The sequence below is a fragment of the Macaca fascicularis genome, chromosome 3, assembly GCF_037993035.2.
Source record: "Macaca fascicularis isolate 582-1 chromosome 3, T2T-MFA8v1.1".
Lineage (NCBI taxonomy): Eukaryota > Metazoa > Chordata > Mammalia > Primates > Cercopithecidae > Macaca > Macaca fascicularis.
In genome coordinates, this window is record NC_088377.1 from 200,170,443 (window position 1) to 200,196,156 (window position 25,714).

General features: G+C 43.5%; 1 protein-coding gene across 22 annotated transcripts in view; it reads left to right on the forward strand.

The window, feature by feature from the left end:
• The window catches only part of DYNC2I1 (dynein 2 intermediate chain 1), a 131,330-nt gene that overhangs the window by 75,254 nt on the left and 30,362 nt on the right, over positions 1–25,714 (forward strand). For 17 of the 22 annotated variants that reach the window (XR_006696648.3, XM_074036491.1, XM_074036495.1 and 14 more), the window contains 8 exons: positions 4,762–4,839; positions 5,395–5,614; positions 8,979–9,081; positions 15,005–15,134; positions 17,154–17,265; positions 18,405–18,493; positions 21,830–21,959; positions 25,105–25,277. Coding sequence is in view for 18 of the 22 variants with exons in the window: in XM_074036491.1 (XP_073892592.1) it covers positions 4,762–4,839; positions 5,395–5,614; positions 8,979–9,081; positions 15,005–15,134; positions 17,154–17,265; positions 18,405–18,493; positions 21,830–21,959; positions 25,105–25,277 (1,035 nt within the window). In the remaining 4 variants the exon portion in view is untranslated. Of the gene's footprint in view, positions 1–4,761; positions 4,840–5,394; positions 5,615–8,978; positions 9,082–15,004; positions 15,135–17,153; positions 17,266–18,404; positions 18,494–19,488; positions 19,600–21,829; positions 21,960–25,104; positions 25,278–25,714 lie in introns of those variants that run through there. The other 5 variants (XR_012433144.1, XR_012433145.1, XR_012433146.1 and 2 more) reach the window with 4 other exon arrangements.

Below are 25,714 nucleotides of genomic sequence, written 5' to 3' on the forward strand. Positions count from 1 at the left end.
TTCTTTTTTTTTTTTTTTTTTGAGACAGAGTCTTGCTCTGTCTCCCAGGCTAAAGTGCAGTGCTGTGATCTTGGCTCGCTGCAACCTCTGTCTCCCGGGTGCAAGCGATCCTCCTGACTCAGCCTCCCGAGTAGCTGGGTCTACAGGTGCCTGCCACCACACCCAGTTAATTTTTGTATTTTTAGTAGAGACGGGGTTTCAGCATATTGGCCAGGCTAGTCTCAAACTCCTGACCTCAGGTGATTCACCCATCTCAGATCTGACTGCCTTGGCCTCCCAAAGTGCTGAGATTACAGGTGTGAACCACTGTGCCCAGGTAAGAATTGTATAATTTCTTTATTAAATGTTTGGTAGAATTCACCAGTGCTAGTGCTTTCTAGCACTAGCTGGGCCTTGTGTTTTCTTTTTTAGAAGGTTATTATTGACTCGATTTCTTTAAGAGGTATAGGCCTATTAAATTCTCTGTTTCTTCTAGTGTGAGTTTTAGCAACTGTGTCTTTCATGAAACTGGCCCATTTTACTAGGTCATCAGATTTATGGGCATAGAGCTGTTCGTGGTATTACTAGATTATCCTTTTAACGTCATGGGATCTGCAGTGATGTCCCCTCTTACTTTTCTGATGCTAATAATTTGGGTCTGCTCTCTTTTTCCCTTAGTTAGCTTGGCCTGGAAGTGTACTGATTTATCAATATTTTCAAAAAAGCCAACTTTTGATTTCATTGATTTTTCTCTGTTGATTTCCTATTTTTAATTTTATTGATTTCTGCTTTAATATTTCTTTTTTCTGCTTACTTCAGATTTAATTTGCTCTTGTTTTTCTAGTTAATCCAAGCTCGAAACTTAGATGATTGATTTTAGATCTTTCTTCTTTTCTAATATATGCATTCAACACTATAAATTGCCCTCTAAGCACTGCTTTTGTTTGCATTCCACAAATTCCGATAAGTTTGTTTTCATTTGTATTTAGTTCAAAATGCTTTTACATTTCTGAGATGTGTTTTGGAGCCTCTGTGTTATTTAGAAATATGTTGTTTAATCTTCATATATTGTGGAATTTTCCAGTTATTTTTCTGTTACTGATTTCTAATGTGATTCCATTGTGCTCTGAGAGCAGATGTATAATTTCTGTTCTTTTATATTTGTTAAGATGTGTTTTATGGCCCAGAATGTGGGCTGTCATGGTGAGTGTTATATGCGAGCTTGATAAGAATGTGTATTCTGCTGCTGTTGGGTGAAGCAGTCTAAAGCTGCCCCGTACACCCAGTTCACTGATGGTGCCGTGGAGTTCAGCTGTATTCTTACTCATTTTCTGCCTGTTGGATCTGTCCATTTCTGATAGGGAGATGTTGAAGTCTCCAGCTATAATAGTGGATTCATCTATTTCTTCTTGCAGTTCTATTAGTTTTTGACATAAATAGTTTGACACTCTGTTGTTAGGCACATACATATTAAGGACTGTTATGTATTTCATTAAAGACATAAAATTGGCATCTTTATCATTGCGTAATGCCCTTCTTTATTCATGTTGACTCTCTTTACTTTGAAGTCTGCTGTGTCAGAAATTAATATAATAACTTTTGCTTTCTTTTGATTAGCGTGAGCATGGTATATTTTTCTTCATTTGGGTTTCTTGAAGACAATAAGTAGATGGATCTTGTTTTTTGATCCTCTCTGACAATCTCTGTCTTGTGATTGGTCCATGTAGATCATTGATGTTCAAAGTGATTATTGAAATATTGGATTAGTGTCTACCATATTTGTCACTATTTTTTATTTGTTGCCCTTGTTATTTGTTCCTGTTTTTGTCTTTCATTCTTTTTTTGCCTTTTGTGGTTTTAATGGAACATTTTATGATTCTGTTTTCTCTACTATCTTAGCATATCAGTTAAAGGTTTTTTTTTTTTTAACTTTTTAAAGTGGTTTTAATACATTTACAATCAATCCAAGTCCACTTTTAAATAAGACTGTACCACTCCCCTTCCTTGTATCCTTGCTGTCATTCATTTTACTTGTGTATAAGCCGACATAAGCATGTTATCCCTTGGTATTGGCACAGGGTTGGTTCTTGGACCCCCTGTGGATACTAAAATCTGTAAACGCTCAAGTTCCTTAAATAAAATGGCATAGGATTTGCATATAACCTATGCATGTTCTTCCATGTACTTTAAGTCATCTCTAGATTGCTTATAAAACCTAATACAATGTAAATGCTATGTAAATAGTTGTTATACTGTATTTTAAAATTTGTATTATTTTTTATTTTTATTTTTCCAAATATTTTTGGTTTGTGGTTGGTTGAATCTGTGGATGTAGAACCCACAGATAAGGAGGGCTAACTGTACATATGCGTACACAAACACACACACACACGAATAAATACCTAAGCATATGTAATTGAATGCATTTTTGTTACTATTATTCTGAACAAACTGTTTAGATCAATTAAGAAATAGGAAAAGGAAAAGTTGTTTCCTTTTATTTATTTTTTCTTCCATACTTTTCTTTTTTTTATGTTGACCCACGTTTCTGACCTATATTATTTTCTTTCTGATGTGGTTTGGCTGTGTCCCCACCCAAATCTCAGCTTGAATTGTATCTCCCAGAATTCCCACATGTTGTGGGAGGGACCCAGGGGAGGTAATTGAATCATGGGGCCTGGTCTTTCCCGTGCTATTCTTGTGATAGTGAATAAGTTTCATGAGATATGATGGGTTTATCAGGGGTTTCCACTTTTGCCTCTTCCTCATTTTCTCTTGCTGCCGCCATGTAAGAAGTGCCTTTTGCCTTCTGCCATGATTCTGGGGCCTCCCCAGCCATGTGGAACTGGAAGTCCAATTAAACCTCTTTTTCTTCCCAGTCTCGGGTATGTCTTTATCAGCAGCGTGAAAACGGACTAATACACCTTCTTTCTGAAGAACTTCTTTTTATGTTGCTTGCAAGACAGGTCTACTGGCAACAAATTCCCTCAATTTTGTTTGAAAGTCTTTATTTCTCCTTCACTTTGGAAGGATAATTTTGTAGAGTATATGTGTAATTTTGGGCTGGTGAATATTTTTCTCTCAGTACTTTAAACATTTCTCTATGCTGTCTTCTTGCTTCATGATATCTGAGAAGTTGAATGTAATTCTCTTTTTTTTTTGAGATGGAGTTTCGCTCTCGTTGCCTAGGCTGTAGTGCAATGGTGTGATTTCAGCTCACTGCAACCTCTGCCTCCCAGGTTCAAGTGATTCTCCTGCTTCAGCCTTCTGAGTAGCTGGGATTATAGGCGAGCACTACCGTGCCCAGCTGATTTTTGTGTTTTTGTAGAGATGGGGTTTCACCATGTTTTAGGCTAGTCTCAAACTCCTGACCTCAGAAGATCTACCTGCCTCAGCCTCCCAAAGTGCAGGGATTATAGGTGTGAGCCGCCATGCCCGGCCTGTAATTCTTATCTATGTTCCTCAGTAAAGTTTTTTTTCCCCCATCTGGCTTCTTTTAGGATTTTGTCCTTATCTGTGATTTTCTGTAGTTTTGATATAATATGCCTAGGTGTAGATTTTTTGACATTGATGTTGGTGTTCTATGAGCTTCCTGGATATGTGGTTTGGTGTCTGACATCAATTTGGAGAAATTCTCAGTCATTATTTTATCAAATATTCTGTTCCTTTCTCTCTTCTTTTGCCATCCCCATTACACACGTGAATACCTTTTGCAGTTGTCCCACAGTTCTTGGATATTTTGTTCTGGTTTTTCTTGTTGTTTTTTTTTTCCTTCCCGCTTTTTGTTCTCTTTGCTGTTGAGTTTTGGTGGTTTCTGTTGAGGTATCATCAAGCACAGAGACTTTTTTCTTCAGCTGTGTCCGGTTTACTAGTGAGCCCATCAAAGTTGTTCTTCACTTCTGTTTCTGTTGTTTTTGACCTTGAACTTTCCGTTCTGGTTCTTTCTTAGGCTTTCCATCTCTCTGCTTGCATGCTATGAACTTTATCTATTAGAGCTCTTAGGAAGTTACTCATAGTTGTTTTAAGTTCCTGTTCTGACAGTTCCAACATCCCTGCCATGTCTGGAACTGGTGCTTGCTCTGTCTCTTCAAACTGTATTTTCTGCTTTCTAGTATGCCTTGTAATTTCTTCTGGATTGTGCAGTGGCGCGATCTTGGCTCACTGCAGCCTCTGCCCCCCAGGCTCAAGCAGTCCTCTCACCTCCGCCTCCGGAGTAGCTGGGACCATAGGTGCACACCACCATGCCCAGCTAATTGTTTGTATTTTTGGTAGAGATGAGGTTTCGCCATGTTGCCCACGCTGGTGTCCAACTCCTGAGTTCAAGTAATCTGCCTGCCTTGACCTCCCAAAGTGCTGGGATTAAAGGTGTGAGCCACAGTGCCTGGCCTATTTCTCTGTCTTTAACGGTGTAGATCAGCTGAGCACTATTCAGCGGGGAATATGTTCACGGAGAAGAAATGGATTGCTGCACGTTTGAAGTTTATTTGTAAAACACTTAAACAAATTTTAGCCACCAGAAGTACAGAATTACAGAACTACAGCCACCAGAATTACAGAGGTTTCCTGAAAAGAATGTTTACTGTATTCTCTTTTTGGTCCTACCTATAAGTTAGCAAGGGTATTTCTTAAAGGAATTTAACATTATATTAGTTTTAAAAATACTTAGAGTTTCAAATTAGCAACATCAGATTAATCTCAGAAAACATATGTTTTCCCAGCCTATTTGCAATATTCAAGTTTATGATTGAATTTTTTGGTTTCATGTTTGATTTTTACCTCTAGGAAATTGAAAAGGAAGAAACTGATTTAGAACATGCTAGAGCTGATGCATATACAGCCAGTTGTGAAGATGATTTTGAAGTATGTATAAAAGTTAAAACTTTCCTTAGCTTAAAAATCATTTATTCTTAAACATCAGCTTATATGTAGTAAATTTGATGCCCTTTTTATTCTTTTTATTAATCCTAATACTCAGTATCTATCTAGGTTTGATTTAGGTCAAGCTATTACCTATAAAATGCTTGCTATACTTCTACCAATACTTACCAATATGATGTAATTAAATGATTTTATAATTTAACTCATATTTAAGTGCACTGCATAAAAAGTGTGTATGTAGGTATCTACAAAAATACATACACTTTCACATTGTCAGTACAAGTGTTTGCACGTGATGGTAATTGATAGTCTTCTGTGTATGGTTCTGTATTGTGTGATTTATTTTTAGAGAAATAAAGGTAGCAGTTTGTATAGATGTATCTTCAAAAACATTAAAGTCAGGGAACTATAAATATCTTAGCTGTAATAAGGACATTGACTGTTTTAAGTTATAAGCTGTCATGTTTTGTTCAGTATGAGTGATAACGTAAAGTCAATTTGTCTTAAAGCGTTCCAAAAGATTGTTATTGTTTGCAGGACTACGAAGATGACTTTGAGGTTTGTGATGGTGATGATGATGAAAGCAGTAATGAACCTGAGTCAAGAGAAAAAATGGAAGAACTTCCTCTAGCTCAAAAAAAGGAAATACAAGAAATTCAAAGAGCTATTAATGCAGAAAATGAAAGGATTGGCGAGTTATCTTTGAAACTGTTTCAGAAGCAAGGTAGAACAGAATTTGAAAAGGAGCCCAGGACAGGTAAACAAATCAATGCTACTGATGGTGTCCATGCTCTTAGGGCTCTGCGTACTGAGCCCTCACAGATGCCATCACACACAGGCCTGCTCTAATAAGGTGGGCAGAGAAGTAACATCTTCCACATGCTGGTGGTGCTATGCCCTTGCAACTACCACATAGGAGGCCCCCCGAAGACTTGAGCACGAGCACATCAAGAATTCTCTTACACAGAGAAGTTGCACATCACTATTCTGCTCAGCGCCCAGGCCTTAGGTTAGCTGAGGGCGCTGTGGCCCCACTCAGTGAGCACTGATGCTCCTGTTCTCCAGAGGGAGCTGAGGATACTGTGGCCCTCCTCAGTGGGCAGCCTGGCTTGTTTTTTCTTTGCAACCAGCGTTTTATCCATCTGTGAGCACATGCTCTTATTTTTCCTGATGATGTGCTCATTGAGTTTCCACAGAGGAATCATCATGGTTTTCCCTGGAGGTGTGGCAGTGTCCGCCAGTGAGTGCCTTCATGAGGCACGTGGTGACTGAGGGTTTGAGGTGCCTGTCAAGTCTTGGGACACAGTCAAACTGAGCCTGACACGAAGCATGCTCTTGATTCATTCTTTTTTCCTACAAGGACCTTTTTAAATTAAATTTAGAAATGTATTTTTTCTCCAAATTCTTAGCATCAGGATATAATGTTACTTGTAAGAGTAGGAATTAACGTTTCAAATCGCTTTAAAGGACAACTATGACTTTCTGATAAAACATGGGCACTGAGGGCAAAATAGGATAATGTTAAAATATTATTTGATGACATACTACTTTATTAGTAAAATATTCAGTAATGCAGTTAATTATAGTTAGTAATTAATATGATGCACTAATACAAATGAAGGTTTTGCAGAATGATTCTTTGTCTCACATTTTGTGCCTGCTACAGAGATGGCAGAACTCAGCTGGGCAGTGCTGATAGAGCGTTCTTTAAACTTAGAGCAAAAGGGCACCTGTCCTGGTAGAGGTAAGGATCTGCCCCTTCTTCAGCCCTGTTGCCCGGCTGAGGCTCAGGGACTGTTTCCCTCAGCTGCCCGTGGAGAGACACTGCGCATAGGGAGGGTCTGTGTGCCACCAACACAGGATTTCCTGGCAGCATTAATGCTTGTCTGCTCTGGAGTTGCTGAGAAGTGAGCAGGATTTTATTCTTAACATTACTGGTTTTCTTAGCAGATCTATGAATAACCTTTTTTTGTTACTCATTTTCTACATTTATGCTTAGTGTTATTTCTTCATTAGCCTCATTTACAAGATTAGAATTTACAGCTCTCAATATAAGAGATTATTTTTGGCGTATTTCTTATTTGAAGGAGTTATTCACTGCCATAGACAAAGCTGGAGCTGCTTTCTTGGCCCTGTTTCATGTTGAGCTGGCACCGGTGGACGGTCGTAAAGGCTAGCACGGCACTGATGGCGTGGTCTGTGCTGAAGCAGGAATCACGGAGCCATGCTGACCCCAGGGTTTCAGATAACTGACTAGCTGTGTGATCTTGGGCAGTTACTTAACCTCTCTGTGCCTCATTTTCCTTAACTGTGAAATGAGCCTCAGACTTTCTTTAGGGTTATTGTGAAGATTAAACAAGCTAAACATGGAAGTTGCTTAAAGGAGTGGCAGGCACGTTCTGAGTGCTAAGCACCATCCGCTGCTGTTCTGTGGAATTCATCAAGCAGCCGGTACCGTTTGGTTTCTGTGTCCTCCTTGGCTATACCCTGCTGCACCCTGTGGTGCTTGGACTGCTTGGTTATAAACTGCACACCTTATCCTTTTTTGGGGCAGTAGGAAACCATTTGGTAAATAACTTTTTCCCATGCACCGAAGTTACACCATGGTGTTGGAAAGCCTATGTACACTTCCAAAAGGTAAATGGTCCACTTGGTCAGTGAAGGAGTCTTTGCTGAGCGCTGACGCCTTGCACAGAGGTGTGGGCTCTGTTCCAAGGATGTCTTTATTCAAGTCTTAATTCTGTAACTTTAAATGTTTTCTCATTCTTAAAAACAGCCACATCTTAAAATGTCTGTGTGGTGCTTTGTAATTGTTCATAAACGTGGCCTGCTGTGGTCCTTATCACATCCTGTACGGCAGATGTCCGACAATAAGGGACCTGAGATGCAGAGGTGAAGTAACCCATGGTCATGAAGCAAGTAGCAGGCAGTGCTGGGACTTGAGCTCAGGCCCCTGACCCAGACAGACATCCTCCAGAGCCACACCCTCTGCATCACTGGCCTGCAAGCTTTGTTGTGAAGATCAGATGAGATAATGTGTGGGAAAGGGCTATGAGAGTTTCATAAAACTGTAAGACAGTGGGACAAGTGCAAACCGATATCCAAAAGGAATGAAAAGACAGTAAGATACAGTAGAAATAAATATACAAACAAATATGCAGATAAGTATGTACAGGAAGCCATAGAAATCCTTAGGGGGAAAGAGGTGGATTGAGGAATGGTTTGTGTCCATTACTAAGGATTATGGATGGAGTTGCTTGTTCTTGTCTTTCTTTCTTTTTTTTTTTTTTTTTTTCCCTGAGACAGAGTCTCACTCTGTCTCCCATGCTGGAGTACAGTGGCGTGATCTCAGCTCACCGCAACCTCCATTTCCTGGATTCAAGCGATTCTTCTGCTTCAGCCTCCCGAGCAGCTGGGACTACAGGCACCCGCCACCACACCTGGCTAATTTTTGTATTTTTAGTAGAGATGGGGTTTTGCCACATTGGCCAGGCTGGTCTGGAACTCCAGCCCTCAAGTGATCTGCCTGCCTCAGCCTCCCAAAGGGCTGGGATTACAGGCATGAGCCATCACACCTGGCCAAGTTGTTCATTCTTATATAATATGAACCTTTTCCATCAGCCTGACAATTTGATAATCTAGTCACATCTTCAGAAATTTTAGAAATTCTTCTGAGGAAGCTCATGCCTGCATTCTCTTTTGTTTTGTGCCCTTTGACATATTAAGTAATTGATTCAATATTAATTTGCACTTGTTTCTGTTTTTTAGCAATTTTGTATGCCCTTGTTCCACTTCCCTTACTGAAAGATAATCTTTGTTTTTTTTGCAGAATGGGCCTAGATCTGCATCTTTTGTGCATTCTTAAGTATTTCTAAAACTCTTTAATAGTGTGAGTGATACATACAATAGATTATCAGTAAATTTTGCTTTGTTGCCTGAAAGTTTTAGATGAAATAAGCAAGAGAGATATCTTAAATGCTTATGGAAGATGTTTGTCGTTAGTTGAAGGGTTTATTGACTATAATTGTTATATACGCCTATAATTGTTTTACTCCGGATATTTTTTTGCTTGGAAGACATATTGCAGTGTTGCAAAAATAGTGTTTTTCTCCCTCATACAGATACAAACAGTTCCCCTTCCAGAGCCTCCGTTTGTGGAATTTTTGTGGATTTTGCCTCAGCTTCACACCGTCAAAAGAGTCGGACTCAGGCCCTTAAGCAAAAGTAGGTGTATTGGGAAAGCAGCCAAAGGTGTTCAGGGCTTTAGCATACTTTTTTTTCACATACTTTTAAAAAATCGAGTTTTAAGTTGCATTTTTACTACTGTCTTTTGGGGTATATGACTTAATTTGTACTACACTTTTCTTTGTGTTGATATCTTATGTTAGTAGAGCAGGTGTGTGAGCTGCGACGTACCATGTGCTGATGTTGGATGTTTGTCCTTACATTTGTGGTGGACAGTTGGAGCTACCCTGGGAGTAAATTGAGAAATTTGTAAAATTTAGAAATCTATAAAAGATATATTTTCAAGTCAAGGGTCTATCGTACTAAGCCCACATATGACTGAAGAGTAAATGAAAAAAATAAAGATTTTTTTTTTTTTTTGAGACAGAGTTTCACTCTTGTTGCCCAGGCTGAAGTGCAATGGTGCAATCTCAGCACACTGCAACCTCTGCCTCCCAGGTTCAAGTGATTATCCTGCCTCAGCCTCCTGAGTAGCTGGGATTACAGGCGCCTGCCACCACGCCTGGCTAATTTTGTGTTTTTAGTAGAGACAGGGTTTCTCCATGTTGGTCAGGCTGGTCTCGAACTCCCGATCTCAGGTGATCCACCTGCCTCGGCCTCCCAAAGTGCTGGGATTACAGGCATGAGCCACCGTGCCTGGCTAAAAAATAAAGAGTTTTAAAAGTGAGTTTAAAATCTCTTAACACCTGGCTTAGTTCATGGCCTTAATAAGTACTCAATAAATATTTACTAAATGAAAAAATCAATCATTAATAATAAAAGTGGCTGGGCATGGTGGTATATGCCTGTAATCCCAGCACTTTGAGCACAGGAGTTCAAGACTGGGTCTGAGCAACATAGTGAGACGCACCTATGGTCCCAGCTCCTGGGGGGTGCTGAGGTGGGAGATGGCTTGAGTCTGACAGGTCGAGGCTGCACTGAGCCGTGACTGCACCATTGCCCTCCAGCCTGGGTGGCAGAGCGAGACCCTGTCTCAAAATAGAAAAAATAATAGTAATAAAGGTAACAGTTTTCACAACAGTTTTGCTACCCTTATATTTTAGGTCTCTTGTGGAGGTAGCAAAACTAGTTTCTGGCCCCATGGCTTTTTTTTTTTTTTTAAACCTGATTCAAGTTCTCAGAAAAGTACATATGGTTTAATGCAATTTTTATAAACCTAGAAATAAAGCTAGACAGCATGTTGTTTAGACTCATATAAATATGAGATGAAATTATATTTTGAAAAACAAGAAAATGATAACCACAAAATTCAGTCTAGTGATTGTTGTGGGCAGTGGGGCATCTGGGAATGTGTCAGGGAGGAGCCACTAAGTAGATGCAGGTCATTGGTTGCCTTCCCTTCCTTTCCCTTTCCCTTTCCTTTTCCCTTTCCCTTTCCCTTTCCTTTTCCCTTTCCCTTTCCCTTTCCCTTCCCTTTTCTTTATTTTACATCTTCTGCTTTTGAGACAGGATCTCGCTCTGGCACCCAGGCTGGAATGCCATGCCATGATCTTGGTTCACTGCAGCCTTGACCTTCTGGGCTCAGGTGACCCTCCACCTCAGCCTCTCGAGTAGCTGGGATTACAGGTGTGCACCACTACACCCAGCTAATTTTTATATTTTTTTTATGTAGAGATGGAGTCTTGCCATGTTGCCCAGGCTGTTCTTGAACTCCTGGGCTCAAGCAGTCCACCCACCTCAGCCTCCCAAAGTACTGGGATTACAGGTGTGAGCCACCGTGCCTGGCTGGTAATCTAGTAATTAGTAGTTTTCTAGTTAGGTAGGTCCTAGGACCTGTTAACTAGATTGATATATAGTGTGCAAGTAGATTATATTGAATCATAAATTATATTAAATATTTCAAAAGAAAAATTTAAGAAATGAAAGGCTGAAACATAAAGGGATTGATGATAAATAAAAGTAAAAAAGTTTTTGAGAAAAACGTAGGAGTCCACGCTTTATAAGAGTGTGGATGAGTTCTGGCATTTGTGTGTTGTAAGGAAATACAGAGAAGAAAAATAGTATAGAGGAACTTTTACTACTAGATCTACATTTAGTAAATCAACTTGAAATTTGAGGGAAAACAGATACCTGCTTCACACTATACCCAAGATATATTCCAAATGGATTTTTAAAAAAATGAAAAAAAAAGAGCATAGATAGTGTAAGTGCTTATTTCAGTGATAAGAAAGGACTTTCTAAGAATAAAAAGAATAAAAATGAAAAAATAAAAATTACTGGAATGTACCTCAAAAATTAAATTTCTGTAAGGTACAGTTGTCCATAAATTTGACAAAATGTAAAGGTAATTAACCAATTGGGAAAATATATTTGTAAAATATATGATAGAGACTTATTATCCCTAATGCATAAAATGTTTTTATAATTTAATAAGCAAAGTTAAATAGCCCTAGTTAAAAATGGGCATAGATCATATAAGACTCGAGATCCAGTTACGAAAACAAAAACTAATTTGGGCATTAAACAGAAGGATGTGACACAGGGAGTGAATTCCGTAGGTGTTGGAAGAGCTGAGCTTCAGCAGGGCCCAGGAGCAGCTCAGAGATTCCGCGTAGCAGGAGCCACCACTTCCCCTGAGCCCGAGAGGCTGGGCAGTCGGGAGCCGGAGCCATGGCCGGCCTGCTGGGGCCACAGGAAAAACCTGTCAGTGGCTCAAGGTAGAGAGGTAGGGAGAAAAGTAATGTGTTTGCTTATTTTCTCTTACATTATTTCCCCAGTCTCTCACCACATGGTCCCAGGATGGTAAAGGGCACAGAGAGAATTCACATCAGAGAAAAATTAGGCTGTCAGTAAATGTGTGAAAATATATCCTGTCAGAGAAAGTACATTGAAACAATGGGATGAATTTTTCTTTTATGGAATAGGCAAGGTATTAAAAAAATGATAATACTTAGGCCAGGCATAGTGGCTCACGCCTGTAATCCTAGCACTTTTGGAAGGTGGAGGTGGGCAGATCACCTGAGGTAAGGAGTTCGAGATCAGCCTAGCCAACATGGTGACACCCCGTCTCTACCAAAAATACAAAAATTAGACGTGTATGGTGGCACATGCCTGTAATCCCAGCCACTCGGGAGGCTCAGGCAGGAGAATTGCTTGAACCTGGGAGGTAGAGGTTGCAGCAAGCTGAGATTGTGCCACTGCACTACAGCCTGGGCGACAGAGCAAGACTCCCTCTCAAAAAAAAAAAAAAAAAAAAAAGATAATACTTCAGTACTGATGAGAATGTAGAGAAAAAGCTTGCTTGAAACAAATTGGTACAACCTCTGCATAGGCAGCTTTCTATCAGGTATGAAATATAGCTATCAAAATGATGGATACTCTTGAGGATATAATGTCATGAAAAATGCTCCAGTGATATGAGAAAAGCATCTTTAAAAAGAATATGGAAGGAGTCCTACTTTCTTGATGGAATAACTTGTATCAGAGAAATCCTTCAGCTAAAACAACTATAAAAGTTGGATTTAAAACAACAAAAACACCCCAGCTGATTAAATATACCAGGAGCAACCAAGGCCGCTGGGCCCTGAAGAGCCGAGGTCCTGGAGAGAAGGGACACACGCAGGCGATCGCTGTTTCCACTCAGGTTTGCATCTTGATTTCTCAAGACAATAGAGTGAAGCAGAAAGAGAAGGCCTGGAGCATGTGACGTTCGCAGAGGGTCGAGGGGACGAAAATGGAAGTTGAGGACCTTCCAGTGGGAGAATTTCTGATAAAACATCCCAGGCTTTGGTCGAGCCTCCTGCAGGCCTGTGCTCTAGGAAGCAGGGCAGACCTGGTGGAGTGTGAGGAGAAGGAAGGGGGGAGGAGGAGGAGCAAAGAGCAGACCCGGTGGCCGAGGCACCTCGATGTTGGGCGGGTCGTTCACTCGCTCATTCACTGTGCATTCATTGAGCACCGGCTGTGTGGAGATCACAGTAAAGAAACAAAAATCTCTGCCCTTGCGAGTTTATATCTTAGTGAGGAGTAATAAACAATAAATATCTTAAAGATTTGACCCCGGGCACACTAATGTTAGGGTGAAACTTTAGAAAGGAAAGGAGAAACCAGCACAGGCGATTGAAAAGTAACCGTTTGTGAAGCAAGAGGAAGCCACGTGGGTGCAGCATTTCGGGGCCTGTGGGTGGAGGGCGATTGGCTGTGTCAGGCCTGTGGGCGGAGGGCCATTGACTGTGTCAGGCCTGTGGGCCAAAGGCGACTGGAGGACGATGGGCTGTGTCAGGCCTGTGGGCAGAGGGCGATTGGCTGTGTCAGGCCTATGGGCTGAAGGCAATTGGCTGTGTCAGGCCCGTAGGTCGAGGGCCATTGGCTATGTCAGGCCTGTGGGCCAAGTGCAATTGGCTGTGTTCCGTCTGCGGGTGGAGGGCCATTGGCTGTGTCAGGCCTGTGGGCGGAGGTTGATTCGCTGTGTCAGGCCTGTGGGCCGAGCGTGATTGGCTGTGTCAGGCCTGTGGGCGGAGGGCCATTGGCTGTGTCAGGCCTGTGGGCAGAGGTTGATTGGCTGTGCCAGGCCTGTGGGCCGAGCGAGATTGGCTGTGCCAGGCCTGTGGGCCGAGTGTGATTGGCTGTGTCAGGCCTGTGGGCCGAGCGTGATTGGCTGTGTCAGGCCTGTGGACGGAGGGCCATTGGCTGTCAGGCCTGTGGGCGGAGGGCCATTGGCTGTGTCACACCTGTGGGCGGAGGGCGATTGGTTGTGTCAGGCCTGTGGGCGGAGGGCCGTTGGCTGTGTCAGGCCTGTGGGCCAAGGGCGATTGGCTGTGTCAGACCTGTGGGAGCTCAATTGGCTGTGTTAGGCCTGTAGACCGAGGGCGACTGGCTGTGTCAGGCCTGTGGGCTGACAGCAATTGACTGTCAGGCCTGTGGGCCAAGGGTGATTGGCTGTGTCAGGCCTGCAGGCGGAGGGCGATTGTCTGTGTCAGGCCTGTGGGCTGACGTTGATTGACTGTCAGGCCTATGGGCCGAGTACGATTGTCTGTGTCAGGCCTGCGGGCGGAGGGCGATTGGCTGTGTCAGGCCTGCGGGTGGAGGGCGATTGACTGTGTCAGGCCTGCGGGCAGAGGGCGATTGCCTGTGTCAGGCCTGCGGGCGGAGGGCGATTGTCTGTGTCAGGCCTGTGGGCTGACGTTGATTGACTGTCAGGCCTGTGGGCCGAGTACGATTGACTGTGTCAGGCCTGGGGGCGGAGGGCGATTGGCTGTGTCAGGCCTGTGGGCGGAGGACGATTGGCTGTGTCAGGCCTGTGGGCAAGGGCCATTGGCTGTGTGCGTAATTGGCAGTGTCAGGCCTGTGGGCGAGGGCCTTTGGCAGTGTCAGGCCTGTGGGCGGAGCGTGATTGGCTGTGTCAGGCCTGTGGCGGAGCGGGATTGGCTGTGACAGGCCTGTGGAGGGAGGGCGATTGGAGCGCCATTGACTGTGTTAGGTGCTGCCTGCAGGTCAAGTCCTGCGGGAAGCACAAAGGTTGGCTGTGGCCTGGAGAAGAGCGTGGCCCAAAACCCTTACTGGCCACATGGTCTGACCATGGCGCAGGTGATGGGACAGTCAGAATGTCAACTCCTGAAGTCAAATGAATTGGTGCTTATGAACATCCCAGGCATACATGTTGTGTGACTTGACTTTGTGTTAGCTCAGGCGTACGCATTAGAATGGTCACACATGAGGTTCTTGACACACACACGAAGCAGTCGGGGAGCAGGATCACCAGATGCCAGGGTCACACGTCGGGTTCCCACGACTTTCTACTACTCAGTTATTTTTAACTGTTAAATATCTCAGACTCACCCCACACTGAAGCTAGATTTCTGACAATGACATGCATTTAACTCTCTAAGTTTACTTCTGTTTTCCCTATACTTTCCCACGTATATTACTCAAGTTAATTTTTGTCTTGTTTCCAATTATTTCAAAGGATGCGAAGTACAAAACTGCTTCGGCTCATTGACTTAGATTTTTCATTTACTTTCTGGCTCTTGGATCTACCACCAGTAAATGAATATGACATGTATATCAGAAACTTTGGGAAAAAAAATACCAAGCAGGTAAATATGAGATATATTAACTAAGTGATAAAATGCAAGTAAAGTCTAATAGGATAACTTTGTGTCTTCCTGAATATTGTTCTGCAATATTAGAACTTGGGGATGGTCTGTGAAGGATACAAGCTTAAGGAAAATGGGGACCCATCTTCACATGGGGCCCATTCACCCAAGAGGCCAGGCACAGGCAAAGCCGGAAGTACTCCAGAGCCTTCAGGAGTGCCTGAAGGAGCTCCAGTGGGTGATCTGCTCGGAATAGGGAGAGAATGGCTGCTGTCCTGACCTTAGAGTGAAGCTTTATGCTGTGCAAATGTTTTATTTATTTATTTAGAGACAGTCTGACTCTGTCGCCCAGGCTGGAGTGCAGTGGAGTGATCTTGACTCACTGCAAACTCTACCTCCCGGGTTCAAGTGATTCTCGTGCCTCAGCCTCCCAAGTGATTGGGATTACAAGTGTGAACCATCATGCCCAGGTAATTTTTATATTTTTAGTAGAGACGGAGTTTCACCATGTTGGCCGGGCTGGTCTTGAACCCTGGCCTCAAGTGATCCGCCTGCCTTGGCCTCCCAAAGTTCTGGAATTACAGGTGTGAGCCTCTGTGCCCAATCTATTTATTTATTTATATTTTTAATTTTTTTTATTTGTATAAATTGAGGTAGTACAAGTGCAGTTTTGTTACATGGATCTGTGCATAGTGGCGAAGGCAAATGTTTTATTTAAAGTCTAGCTAAGTGTCAGGTTTGGATTTGTTTCTTGTGTTCCAGGTGAGTGTAAAGCAGTCCTACTTGTCTGTTTAAAATTCTTATAATTGAAGAATTTCAATGTATACGATACTTCTGAAGGTTTTTATAATGTGGACTCACTTAAAATTTTTTTAAATTAAATTTATTTATTAGAGACAAGGTACTAATCTATTTATTAGAGACACCCCTAAGCTGGAGTATAGTGGATGTTCACAGGCGTGATCACAGGACACTGCAGGCTCAGCTTCCCCCATAGCTGGGACTGCAGGCCTGTGCCACCATGCCTAGCTTTGGACTCTCTCTAATTCAGATTATACCTGTTTGATTCTGGGACTCTCTTCTCTCATGGCTCTCTCAAGGTGCCCTGGTGTGTGGCGTTCCTGCTCCCTGTCTGCCTTATCTGCCTGTCTGTTCCTCAGTTTCCAAGGCCCGTTTTCTGGGTGAACCCTTCCTAGTGACTTATATTGAATTCTTTCTCCTGTTCCAGAGTTCCTACAATTTACTATTTCATGCAATTTTGTACTTCCCTGTAGTATTTCCAATCATTAATTCATTATGTAATGGTCTCACTTCACAACGAGGTTCTAAAGCTTTTGAAGTCAGACGTCCTATCTTACATTTTTCTTACATTCCTGATACTGGTACCACCAATCTTAACATTGTCTAGTTGGTGCACTCAATAAAATCCTTTTGAAAGGAGGAAGGTCACAGGATGAAGCTGAAGAAGCTGATGGCTTTTAAATTTTTAAATTTAAAAATTTTTTTTAAGAAACAGGGTCTTGCTCTACCACCCAGGCTGGATGGAGTGCAGTAGCAAGATCATAGCTCACTGCAGCCTTGAACTCCTGGGACACTGACAATATTAATCCTAGTTTTGCAGCTGATTCACTCTGACCTTAAGTAGATTATTTATCTTTGGTGATTTTCCTCATCCCAAAGCTGTTAGTAACAAAACTGACTTCACTGAAGCATGTACCTTTTGAAATAGATATGTGGTTTTGAAAAACCAGCATGTTCTAAGAAAATAGGATGTGGGCAGGTGAGGTGGCAGTATTTTCAGACTAAAGGGGAATCGTTTGGTGAGACTTTTTGAACACACTTTTGAAAATTAGACCTGTATATATCTATATCGAATGTTTAAGCACAGTTGTCTTTGCATGATTGTTCTTTATGCTTTGATATTTACTTTTGATACACGACTCTCATTATGAACTTAGTAATGACAAATTGCTCTGAAATTGAAACCAATGTTAATTTTGGCGTATTTTTGTTTTTAAGGCATATGTTCAGTGTAACGAAGATAATGTTGAAAGAGACATTCAAACGGAGGAAATAGAGACCAGGGAAGTGTGGACCCAGCACCCAGGAGAAAGTACCATTGTATCTGGAGGTAACATCTTGCTCTTGAGTGTTGACCATTGACTCTCTTTACATTCTTTTTTGTTTTATTTTTACTTATTCCCTTTCTGGTTCACTCTCATTTTGTCTTTCTCTTCTGTATGGTTGTTAGCATGTGACAATATCAGTACCCAATTTTCTTTTAAAGAAACACTAACTACCAGCCACAGAGCTGCTGAGCCACAAGGGGAAGGAAACCTGCTCTTGAGGCCCAGTCTGCGCCATTGCCAGGATTTATGACAGATTTTATTCCTATGTAGAGGGAGAGATTCCACATTCCAAACAACCAGTGTGTCCCTGGATCTTTGGAGCATACTGTGGTTTTAACTTGGGGGAAGCCTATTCTCATGAATGTAGAATTTTTATATTTTAAGTGCCGTTTGCAAAAATGTTCCATCAATTTAGATTGAAGGTCCCTAGAATGTATAGTTTCTGCTAAGTACTCTGGAGCGATGTACATGTTGAATGCTTTACTGGTTTTTCTCAAGGAATTGCCTCTGTATGTCAGGGATGTATATTATCTGCTTTTCTCAGGTAAGCCTCACCTTAAGAAAGTAATATACCTAAACTTACATGATAATTCAGTTGATTCCTTTGAATGTTTTTTTGTTTTGTTTTGTTTTGTTTGAGATGAAGTCTTGCTCTGTCACCCAGGCTGGAGTGCAGTGGCACGATCTGAGCTCCCTGCAACCTCCGCCTCTTGGGTTCAACTGATTCTCCTGCCTCAGCCTCCCAAGTAGCTGGGACCACAGGCACCTGCTATCACACCTGGCTAATTTTTGTATTTTTTAGTAGAGATGGGGTTTCACCATGTTGGCCAGGCTGGTCTTGAACTCCTGAGCTCAGATGATCCACCTGCCTCGGCCACCCAGAGTGCTGGGATTATAGGCGTGAGCCACCATGCCTGGCCTGAATGTTTTTCTAAATACATTACAGACTTCTATAAAACAATATGCAATTGTTTTGGGGAGTTAATAGTAGTAAATCTAGAGAGTATAGCGTGAAGTTTTCTACCTTTTCCTTCTAGGACTCTTAATGTTGATTTGTTACGCCTGTTTGAACTCTAAGATGTGTAATGCATGACTGTTTTAGAGTCAACTTCGTTGATTTTTTATAACCTGTTTTTTTTAGGCAGTGAACAAAGAGATACCTCTGATGCTGTAGTTATGCCAAAGATTGATACTCCAAGGTTATGTAGCTTTCTGCGGGCGGCTTGTCAGGTATGCTCAACCTATAATATGTTGTGTTCTCTGTGTAAGTGCTTTAAGTTTCATTCTATATAGAAACGTAGGAGCTTTTAAGATCTTAAAAGTCTTTGTAGCTTGGATAAATCAGAATCAGTTATTCATTTTCAGGTATTATTTTCTTAAAAATTATCAGTGGTACATTCATAAAGCCCTTGTGGGCAGGATGACACTGGGTAAATGTATATCACTAAAGTACTATGTATGTATTTGGATTGTGAATTTTATTATTAATTTCTTTTTTTTTTTTTTTTTTTTTTTTTGAGACGGAGTCTCGCTCTGTCACCCAGCCTGGAGTGCAGTGGCGCGATCTCGGCTCACTGCAAGCTCCGCCTCCCGGGTTTACACCATTCTCCTACCTCAGCCTTCCGAGTAGCTGGGACTACAGGCACCTGCCACCTCGCCTGCCTAGTTTTTCGTATTTTTTAGTAGAGACGGGGTTTCACCATGTTAGCTGGGGTGATTTCGATCTCCCGACCTCGTGATCCGCCCGTCTCGGCCTCCCAAAGTGCTGGGATTACAGGCTTGAGCCACCGCGCCTGGCCTATTAATTTCTTACATTTTAAAACAACTAGAGACTAACGAGCAGACGTGAAGTTGGCAAGGCAAGCATAAATTGAGGGTATTTGAAAATCATAAACTTCTGATTTTGTAAGCTGATTTATAAACGGAAAAAACTTTAAATCCATACAAAGAGACATGAAAGAGGCCTGTGAGGCTGCAGGTACTTAGTGGTTATCACCTCATGGCCGTGGGTCTCGTCTGACCCCCCTGCCCACTCCACCACCCACCCCATCGGTTATTTTGAAACAAATCCCAATCATCTCACTTTGCCTCCAAATAGAGTTCATTATGAATCTCAAAAAGCAGAGAGTGTCTAAAAGAGTAATTGGTAATAACTTAAAATGCAGTCAGCTGTGCAGTCGGCATTCACATTTCCCCAGCTGTCTCATCACTTTCTTGTGTGGAAGCACTTGAGTCTGCTGCAGCACCGAAGTGGAACATTGTGGAACCTCGACACGCTGGTTGAGATGAAGGATGATTTGAAACCTCGACATGCTGGTTGACATTAAGGATTGTGAAACCTCAACACACTGATTGAGATTAAGGATGATCGTGAACCTCGACACGCTGGTTGAGATTAAGGATGATCGTGAAACCTCGACACTCTGGTTGAGATGAAGGATGATCGTGAACCTCGACACGCTGGTTGAGATGAAGGATGATCGTGAACCTCGACACGCTGGTTGAGATGAAGGATGATCGTGAACCTCGACACGCTGGTTGAGATGAAGGATGATCGTGAACCTCGACACGCTGGTTGAGATGAAGGATGATCGTGAACCTCGACACGCTGGTTGAGATTAAGGATGATCGTGAAACCTCGACACGCTGGTTGAGATGAAGGATGATTGTGAACCTCGACACGCTGGTTAAGATTAAGGATGATCGTGAACCTCGACACGCTGGTTGAGATTAAGGATGATCGTGGAACCTCGACACGCTGGTTGAGATTAAGGATGATTGTGAAATCTCGACACGCTGGTTGAGATTAAGGATGATCGTGAAACCTTGACACACTTGACATTAAGGATGATCGTGAAAACCTCAACATGCTGGTTGAGATTAAGAATGATTGTGAAACCTTGACACACTGGTTGAGATTAAGGATGATTGTGAAACCTCAACACGCTGGTTGACATTAAGGATGATTGTGAAACCTGGACATGCCGGTTGACATTAAGGATGATTGTGAAACCTCAACACACTGTTGAGATTAAGGATGTTTGTGAAGCATCGACGTGCTGATTGACATTATGGATGATTCTCAGACACTAATCTGAGCACGTGGTGGTCATGTAGTCACTCTGTTGCAATTATGTAGGAATCTATGGTTTACGAAATATGATTATGATTTTACACGATTTATGATTTGTATCACATTTTGTTTTAGTGTAAGTTCTAAGTGTTCTAGTTCTAAGTTCTAGTGTAAGTTCTCATCTCTAAGATGAGAGAGCGCTTGGGTGCAAGGTGAGGTGGATAGGGAAGGAGGGAGGACAGAGGGTGACCAGCCTGGGGCCATCCCTGAACTCACAGCTCTCCTGTCTGGTCTGTGGCCTGGACACACTCCTGCAGGTCCTCAGTAAACACTCCCTGCTTTCTTCATTCCCGTCCGGTGTTTCTCACAAGACACTTCCTGTCTCCTCACACAGATCCTATCGAGTCTCATTAAACGCTCCCTGCCTTACACACTCCACCCTCTGCCTCTCACTAAACACTCCCTGCCCTCCACACTCCACCCTCCATCTCTCACTAAACACTCCTTTTCTTGCCCGTTCCCATCCTGTCATTTCTCACTTCAAATCTCCTGCCTTCCATACTCTCTTCCCATCAGTTCTCATTAACATTTTCTTCCTTCTTCCCACCCATCTTGTCAGTCCTCACTACAGGTTCCCTTTCTGGCACGAATCCTACCAATTCTCACTCAATGTTTCCTGCCTCCCGCCCTCCTGTTCTGTCCGTTCACATGAAACATTATCTGCCTTCCTCACTCCCGTACGTTCGGCTTTCACTGTCTGTTTCTGCCTTCGTCACTCTCACACAGTCAGCTCTCACTCAGCATTTCCTATCTCCCACTCTCCCATATTCTGTCAGTTCTCACTCAATATTCCCGGCTGTCCTGACCCTGAGTGTTCAGGTCACGTCAGTTCCCACTGAACACTTGCTGACCTCAGTTTTTACTACGCAGCCCCCTCTTCCTCACACAAATCCTGTCGCTTCTCACTGAACACCCTCTGCTTTCCTCACTTTCCTTCTGTTAGTTCTCAGGAACATTTCTAGTTCTTTTTCCATCAGTCCTGTTGTGTCTCCCAATCTCTCTCTGCACCGTCAAATCCTAAGGATGCTCCTGGAACGATGACAGTGTTTTACCACTCACTCTGGCTTTTTACCGAAACCCGGTGAGAGAGACTCAGTGGGTTCATGACTGTTCTTTACACTGCTTTGTTCATTTATAAATGCTGGATATCCAGCCCTTCCTCCCACTGTGATTTTTAGCAGTGTATGTGGCATGAAAAACAACATTCAGGGCAAATGATGGTTCTCTTGTGGAGTTTGTTTTAGTTAATCTTATTGTATTAGTTTTCAGTATTGTGCATAAAGGACCATATCGTTTTTCTTGTAGTTATGATAGTGTCGTGGATCTAGGCAGTTATTTGCAGATCTGGATAAGATGAAAAGGTAATTTTTTTTTTGGGAAAAGATAGTCCTTTGTAAAGTTTTTGTTAAAGACTACTCACTTATGTCTGACAGGTGATGGCTGTTTTGCTGGAAGAGGATCGCTTGGCAGCTGAACCCAGCTGGAATCTTAGGGCTCAAGACAGGGCCCTGTATTTTAGTGACAGCTCATCTCAGCTGAACACCAGCCTGCCATTCCTTCAAAGTAAGAGGCTGTTCTCAAATACGATTTTAAATCCAGTGACTAAACATTCATGTTGAAATAATAATTTGTAGTATTACATTTTATTTTAATGTGATGGGGTTTACTGTACATAAAATTGAGAAAGACTGAGTTTCTGCAGAATTCAAAAGTGAGTGGTTAGTTTTTCCCCCTTAAGTGTGTATGTTAAATTTGTGATTAAGGATTTTAATAAGATGAATAGAAGAGGGAGCCACAGTAATGTAAACAAGTGAGATTGTTTAAATGAATGGGAACTGAGATTTTCTATGTGTTTGAAATCCTATTTTCTTTTCTCTTCCAGTTACTCAGTTTCTTTTCATGAGATAGAGTAGAAGAAATAGTTGGACGAGCATGAGAGAGTGTTCAGGTCAAAATTGTGTTAATAGTTTAGACATAGATACGAGTAAGATGCTTAACATTTAGTGTAGATAGAATTAGATTTTTAGGTTGATCCGTGGTTATGGAACATAAAACGGGAAGCAAAACCCAGGATCTCAAACAGAAAAAAAAGTGCAGTTGCATGTAACTGTTTAATCACTTCAGACAAACTGCATTTGCAAGACCAAATATAAATTTCTTGAGCTAGTAACCTCTTTGTCTCTGAAAAAGTGGCTGTCAGGTACCAGAGGGCAGCCATGGTCCTGGTTTTTGTGGAGAACCAGCAGGGGCGGTGTGTGTGGCTGTCCGCTTGGCAGCAGGTGCAGGGGTGCTGCAGGGCAAACGTGCTTCAGGGCATGTGTGAGGCCAGAGCAGTTGGTACCACTGTTCTAGGCATTTCTTCCATCCTGCCTGCTATGCAGAGATTTCAGTTTAACAAAAATGGCATTGTTAATTTAACAAGTCTTCACATTCTTTGAGAGAGTTTTCTTTTCCTGTTAGAAAAATAAATCTCTGTACCTGTGTAATTCAACACATTGGCATCCACACTCCCACACCCAGCACACACCAAGAAGGGAACCGAGTGTATGCGGCCCCCAGAGAGCTGACGCTGAGCAGTGACAGCAGGTGCATGAGAGCGGCAATGGCGCCATGGCCTCCGTTGGAGAACACATGAAGTGTGTGTGTGTACTACAGTGCTGCTGCCTCCGTCGGAGAACACATGATGTGCATGTGTGTACCACAGCATGCGGCCTTTGTTGGAGAACACGTGAAGTGTGTGTGCATACCACAGTGCGCAGCCTCTGTCGGGGAACACGTGAAGTGTGTGTGTGTGTGTGTGTGTACTGCAGCGCGGCCTCCCTCAGGAACACGTGAAGTGTGTATGTGTGCTGCAGCGCATGGCCTCCATCGGGAACACGTGAAGTGTGTGTGCGTACCGTAGAGCCGGGCTGCCGTCGGGGAACATGTGAAGTGTGCGTGCGTACCACAGCACCAGGCCTCCGTCGGGAACACGTGAAGTGTGTGTGTGTACTGCACTTCCCACATGTTCAAGGAGCAGAAGGTCTTGTTTGCTTATTTTTGTGTTTTGGTAAAATGAATATTGAGATAGCAGAAGGAACATGAGACTCCAAGAGAAGCATGAGATGGAATGTGTGGGTTGTCTCACCCTGCAAATCCAGGATTTGACTCACATTAGATTCTGATCTGTGATCAGATGTAGAGGTCCTTCAGCCTTCCTAGGATCCACCCAGTACCCTCATCACTGTTAAAACACGCGGCAGAACGACGCAGCCGGCGGGTCGTCCCCACCACTGTTAAAACACGCGGCAGAATGATGCAGCCGGCGGGTCGTTCATCTGACGAATGAACGACATCCATAGGGGGTGCCATGCCCTGGGCACTGTCAGGGAGCTGCAGTTCAGCAGTGAGTAGGACGACAGCAACTCTGCCCTCCTGAACTTGTGTTTCGGCGGGTCAAGTAGACTCTGCACTGGCTGCACAGGTCAACATACAGTCTATCCGAGAGGGTTAAGTTCTAAGGAGAAAAATACAGTTCTGATAGAGGAGGCCTCACTGTGAGTGAAAACCGGACAGAGATGAGAGAGGGGCCACAAGGAGATGGGAGCTTCTGGAGGAGGGGCCACATGCACACAGGCCTGAGGGGTGGGCACACCTGTGCCTTGGGGAGAAGCGAGGAGACCACGGTGGCCAGCGGGAGGTGAGGTCGGGGCAGCGATGGGTCAGGCCTTGGTTGCCATCATAGTTCCGCTGTAACAGGAGGTACACGTTCCTAAAAGTCTCTACCCTGTGGAAGATTGCCAATAAAAACCAGAGGGCTTAGGAGAAAACAGGGTCAGGTCACAGCACTCGAGAACCTCATCCCACTAAAAACATCTATTAAATACGGCACCTGGAAGAAGACCTGACGCTTGCTGGTGGAAGTGGCCCCAGAAGGCTGCAGCTATGAGCGATTGTGATGAGGTAGAAAGAGGGTTCCCTGGAATCGGAGGGGACGTCGTGACCCAGGTGTGGATGGTGTGGGTAGCAGGATGTGAACTGTGGGGCTGAGAGGTTTGTGGCGTGTGCTTGTGGCCGGGGTTGACCGGGTACTGCTTTCCACATTGACTTGGCGCCTGCCAGTGGCGCGGTCCGGTTCTTTGACTGAAGTTATCGCCAGTCGTGGACTTCCCATCCTTCTATTTCATGAACTCCATCTCCATCTTCTGCCGATGTGTGGGAGCCGCTGGCACGGCCAGCAGTGGCAACAGTAATGCCTTGGAGTGCAGTCCCTCGCCAGGTGGAGCAGCGTCTGGAACGGCGCTCAGCCCCACGCAGCCTTTGAGGAAAGCAGTGTGCCACGTGGTGTTCCAATGCTGAAACCCCTGCAGCTGGTGTATTAGCAATGTTCTGAAGCAGAGGGGTGGCCAGGCTCACTCCAGTGCCTCCCAGCTCTGAGATCCTGACTCCTGGCACATGGTGGGCAGCTGGTTTCTGTGTGAGTCGTTAGTGGAGCCACAGGTGTCTTGGGCTGCATGCTACCACGTTTTAGCCAGACTGTGAGGTCAGCTTGGACAGAGTGTTTGGGCATAGGCTGTGGCCATTCATCAAAACCTATGTTTCATGTATGTTGGTTTTGAAAGGACCATGTTTGTTTCTTCATGAAGCTGAATTTTTTTTTTTTTTTTAAGTATTCGGAAGTGTGTTAATTTAGCTCACTAAAATGTGAACATATTTTTCTTCTCCCTAGATCGAAAAGTATCCTCCTTGCACGCCTCCCGAGTTCAGAGGCAGATGGTGGTCTCCGTTCACGACTTACCCGAGAAGGCCTTTGTGCCCCTGCTGGACAGCAAATACGTCCTCTGTGTGTGGGATATTTGGCAGCCTTCAGGGCCACAGAAGGTTCTGATATGTGAGTCCCAGGTACAGCTGAGGAGGAGAGTCGCGCATTTGATGGGAGGATGGGCGGTGGACAGAGCGTGAAGGTGCAGGCATGGGGAGAGGCGCAGGGACAGGAGGTGGGTAGGAACTTACGGGCCATTCTCTGCCTCTCACAGCTGGCTTCAGCTGTGCTGTGGGTGCAGTGAGACGCGTGGGTGTGCTTGTTTTGACTCTGGAAATTCGTAGTTCAAAATGAGCAAACGAGAATTTTCACAGAGTACCGCTTTAGGTCAGCTGAGAATTAGGAAATGGAGGTAGTTATAGGCTGAATGAAAATACTGGCCACGCTCGGCATAGCTCTGGGGCCCTCGTTGCCTGTTTTTCTGTCTTGCACTGTTTCGGTCCTGAGTGTTTTAGAGGTTTCTCAGACTGCGTTGAGGTTTCTTAGACTGTGTTGAAGTGTGCTGTCGCTCAGAGTC